The sequence below is a fragment of the Lactuca sativa genome, chromosome 9 (assembly GCF_002870075.4).
Source record: "Lactuca sativa cultivar Salinas chromosome 9, Lsat_Salinas_v11, whole genome shotgun sequence".
NCBI lineage: Eukaryota > Viridiplantae > Streptophyta > Magnoliopsida > Asterales > Asteraceae > Lactuca > Lactuca sativa.
Window position 1 is genome coordinate 8,590,824 of NC_056631.2, and position 3,878 is coordinate 8,594,701.

The following is a 3,878-nucleotide window of genomic DNA, read 5'->3' on the forward strand; positions in this document are numbered from 1 at the left end:
CATATTTGTATACAACATTTTAATAAGTATTAAATAAGTAAAAGTAGGATGCTATCTTCCACATACACAAATCTATAACAACACTAACCAAAAAAATACAGAAAACAACAAAAATCAACCCCGTTGCAAAACACGGGGAAACCCACTAGGTTTAATATGCATTTGTATGAGAATAATGAATATTTTCATTTGCTTGTAAATAAGGGTGCATTTTTTTTCGGGAAAATGGAAGAATCATATCTTGTCGAGCATCTTTATAAAAAACATTATAAAGAATATCTCTAAATTTACCTAAAATCATCTTTTAGGTATCATAAGGATTGATTTTATCTAAATTAGGGTAATAAAAGTTTTACATAGACGTAATGGGCAAATGACCAACAAGCTGTGTCGTAGCCTCTTTTTGGATGTCAAAACTTAATTATTTTAAAAACAACATTTATAGATCTTGAAGTCATAAGATTACTATGCATAACCCATTGGACTCTATTGAAAAGCTCCACTTTGACATTTGGCATTTTCGGAGGAAACTTTCTAAAGAGGCAACAGGTTTCTTGTATCAAGAGAAACTATCTGCAAAATTTTAGAACCCAACTCCAAAGAACCACAAAAGTCATCTAGTTTTTTCATGTTAGTATTTTTTTTTTTTCGAGGATTTCGCAAAAGGTTTTGCTTATTAAAAAGAACTTCGTATGTTAAGGTAATTTGGCAAAATGTGGTAATTCGTTGATTGTCCCCACTATTTTTGTGATTAACCCATATTCGTTAATCAAACGATTAGACTAACAAACCAACAAACTGCTAGAGTCAGCAGCAAACTATTGTAAAATCAATATATACGGAAATCTGTCAACATGACCCCAACTGAAGACGTAAAAAGTCCTTAAATTGATAACCATCTTTATTTTGACCATTCAAGAGACGTTTTGTCTTGGATTTGACTTTGATGCACCATGAAGCTCCAAAGTCAAATCTCCATTTGGGAGTACGACACAAAACGAACAACATGCCCTCTTACAAAACGTATGTAAATACGGACAAAACCAGATAAACATTCTAAAACTATGTCCGATCATGAGGGGCATTTATGTCAAAAAAAAAAAACATACAAGTCTTTGATATGCTGTAATTATTGTTTTTGGATCTAGATATATTTTGATCAAGGAAAAATATACTGTATACAACGATGCTATTTTCAGTTTTAGTTCATAACAAAAGAAAAGACACAATCGGGAGCCAAACAAAACCTAAATTCTCAACTTGGCACACCCGAGAATCATTCCCCGACACCGAGTCATAGGAGGTGCCTTCTGCCACACGGGCCTCTCACTCCCCAATGTCAAAACATCAACATCCGACATTTTCTTAATATCCCAATTCCATCCCTCGGGTCCAATTACACCTCCAATCACATAAATATCATCCCGGAATCCCATCATAGCACACCCGATTCTCCTCTTGAATTCCGAAGCCGAAGTCACCGCTTTCCTTGATTCCCCTTCTTGTTTGTAAATAACTCCATGACTCATCACATACAACGACCCCTTAACCACAGTCATCGGACCATGCACCCACGAATGTTCATGAACCCGCCACCCTTCCTTCTTCAAAACCTGAACCGTGGTCAAGCCCTTGTGCACCACATGAACCTCACCACCGATCACCACCCCGGAACACGCCGAGTTATGGGTGTGGTGAAGATCCGGGATGGAAACCCAAACATCCTTTTCCGGGTCATAAACCTCCGCCTTCGCGATCGATTTCCGGCAGGTGGTGAAACCACCAGCCACCACTATCTTCCCGTTCACCACACAACACGCGAACATCGCCCGGGGGACAATCATGGCGGCACGTGGGGCCCACCACCGGAGGACCGGGTCGTACGCCCACACCTCGTTGGTGGCAAAGCTCCCGTCTTGGTCGCCGGTCAAAGGGTCAACGGCATCACTGCCGCCACCAAGAACAAACAGTTTTCCGGCGGTTGAAACAACCCCGAAATGGGCCAAGTTTCTGACTTTTGAAGGAAGGATTGGGAGAGTGATCCAAATGACATGATTTGGATCGTAGAGCTGCCATACGTTTTCAGGGTCAAAAGCGCAGACGCATAAAAAGTCTTCGGTTGAGTTGACTTCTTCACGGGCTTTGAATAGTTCATTGCTTCGAACCGCATCCCTCCATGAATGACAAATGGTTTCTAGTTTTGGAAACAGGTGGTATGGGACCCGCGCAAGACATCGTATAGCAACAGCATCAGGGAGACCTTCAATGAGAACTGACATTATTATTTGGAGTCAATGAATGATCTTGCAACCTGCAAACAATATTCAAAAGAAACAAAACCCTTCAATCAGGTAAGAAGAAAGTGTCAAATTATCTAGCTATACTTACACCCCGTTCCCGAGTTCAACTTAACGAGAGAAAGGAAAAGAAATGAGTGGAAATGAGAAGAAAATAAAAGAAATTGGTGTTCCCGAGTTTCATTAAAGGAGGGAAGTGGAGGGAAATGGGAGGATCACTTTCCCTCCTAACTTTCCTTCCGATTTGGGAGGATTTGGAAAGAAAGAACAAAATGATTCACTTTCTTTCCACTTCTCTCCAACTCGGGAACACGAAAGAAAATTTTGTTTTCCTTTCCTTTCTCTTCTTTTCTCACGTGACTTTCTTTTCTCTTCTTTTCTTTTCTTTTGTTAAACTTGCTTTTCTTTTCTTTTGTTAAACTTGGGAACGAGGTGTTAACTTGTTCTTCAAATCATTATGCTTAATTTGATTCAAATTTGGTCTTGGCCCTTTGTATCCAAGGATGACCTCCTTGTGTGGTTTTCTCTCATTGTAAGCATTCTAAGAATAATAAAAGTCTTTTGATTCAAATTTGGTCTTCTGGTATATATTTTGAACAAACTTTAAATACTGGAGTCTAGAGTGAATCGAATTGGGCATTGGATCAAACATTTACGACATAAAGAACAAAGTAAAGGTGTTTGCTAATGTATTATAATGTATGAGTAGATATAGATTGAGAAGCCGATTCGAAAATCCTAAAAAGTAAACCTTTGACACAAGTTATAATCTTGCAAATGAAACTAAGATCGTTGTAAAAGCTTGAGTAGGATTTACAATCAGCACACCCAAATCTTTCTTTCTGTTGGTGTTTATGAGTCCAGATTACACAATTGCTATCATCACAAAGCATCAAGATTTCAAATCATGCTACAAACCCCATAAAAATTACATGATAATCAATCAGCCAAATGCTAAATTGGTCCAAACAAACCAGATTTCCATATGCTTGAATCAAAATCGAGAACTCGTGTTCCCAATTGCAAGACAATTAATTTAATAATTCGGAGTTACAAAATCCAACAAATCTTGGTCAAACAACCAGCAACAATAATCGATATTCAAAAGAAAACACCGTAAATTTACCTTGAGAAACCAAGATTTGGGGCAGAGTTCTTCGTAATTTATCAAGAAATGGAGGCGAAGTGCCTGTGAAGACGAGGGCAAATTTTTTTTTTTTTTTTGTCGGTTTTCTTATTTTTGTTTTATATTAAGACGGGAGAAAGATAGACAGGAAGGGTACGGAAGTCGGAAACGATACATAAGGTTTTATTAGACGAACTCAATATATCACAAAATGGACAGAATTCCACAAAAGTATATTCCATAAAATGTTCTCTTATACATTATGTTCGGATAATTCTATTATTTTATATTCGATATTAAATTTATGCTCAATATTTATGTTGTTAAAATTGAGATCAATCTTGTTTAGATTTATTTTATATTTTGGAAGATCACAATTGGTATGGTTATCCTACAAAAAATTAACCACTATTTAAATTTAGTTGCAATGTCTTATTTGTGCAACACTTATTATA

The 3,878-nt window shown here is 37.3% G+C and overlaps 1 protein-coding gene across 1 annotated transcript; it reads right to left on the reverse strand.

The window, feature by feature from the left end:
- Positions 1-1,114: 1,114 nt before the first annotated feature.
- LOC111921669 (F-box/kelch-repeat protein SKIP30) lies at positions 1,115-3,599 on the reverse strand. Its single transcript, XM_023917250.3, has 2 exons — positions 3,424-3,599; positions 1,115-2,311 (listed from the first exon to the last, which is right to left on the reverse strand). Exon 2 carries the CDS (start codon positions 2,277-2,279, stop codon positions 1,248-1,250), a length of 1,032 nt encoding a protein of 343 aa, XP_023773018.1. The 5' UTR covers positions 2,280-2,311; positions 3,424-3,599; the 3' UTR covers positions 1,115-1,247.
- Between the last annotated feature and the right edge of the window lie 279 nt (positions 3,600-3,878).

Bases quoted from the DNA above. Each gene is read 5' to 3' on its own strand.
- LOC111921669 (XM_023917250.3), bottom strand. From the start codon at position 2,279: ATGTCAGTTCTCATTGAAGGTCTCCCTGATGCTGTTGCTATACGATGT.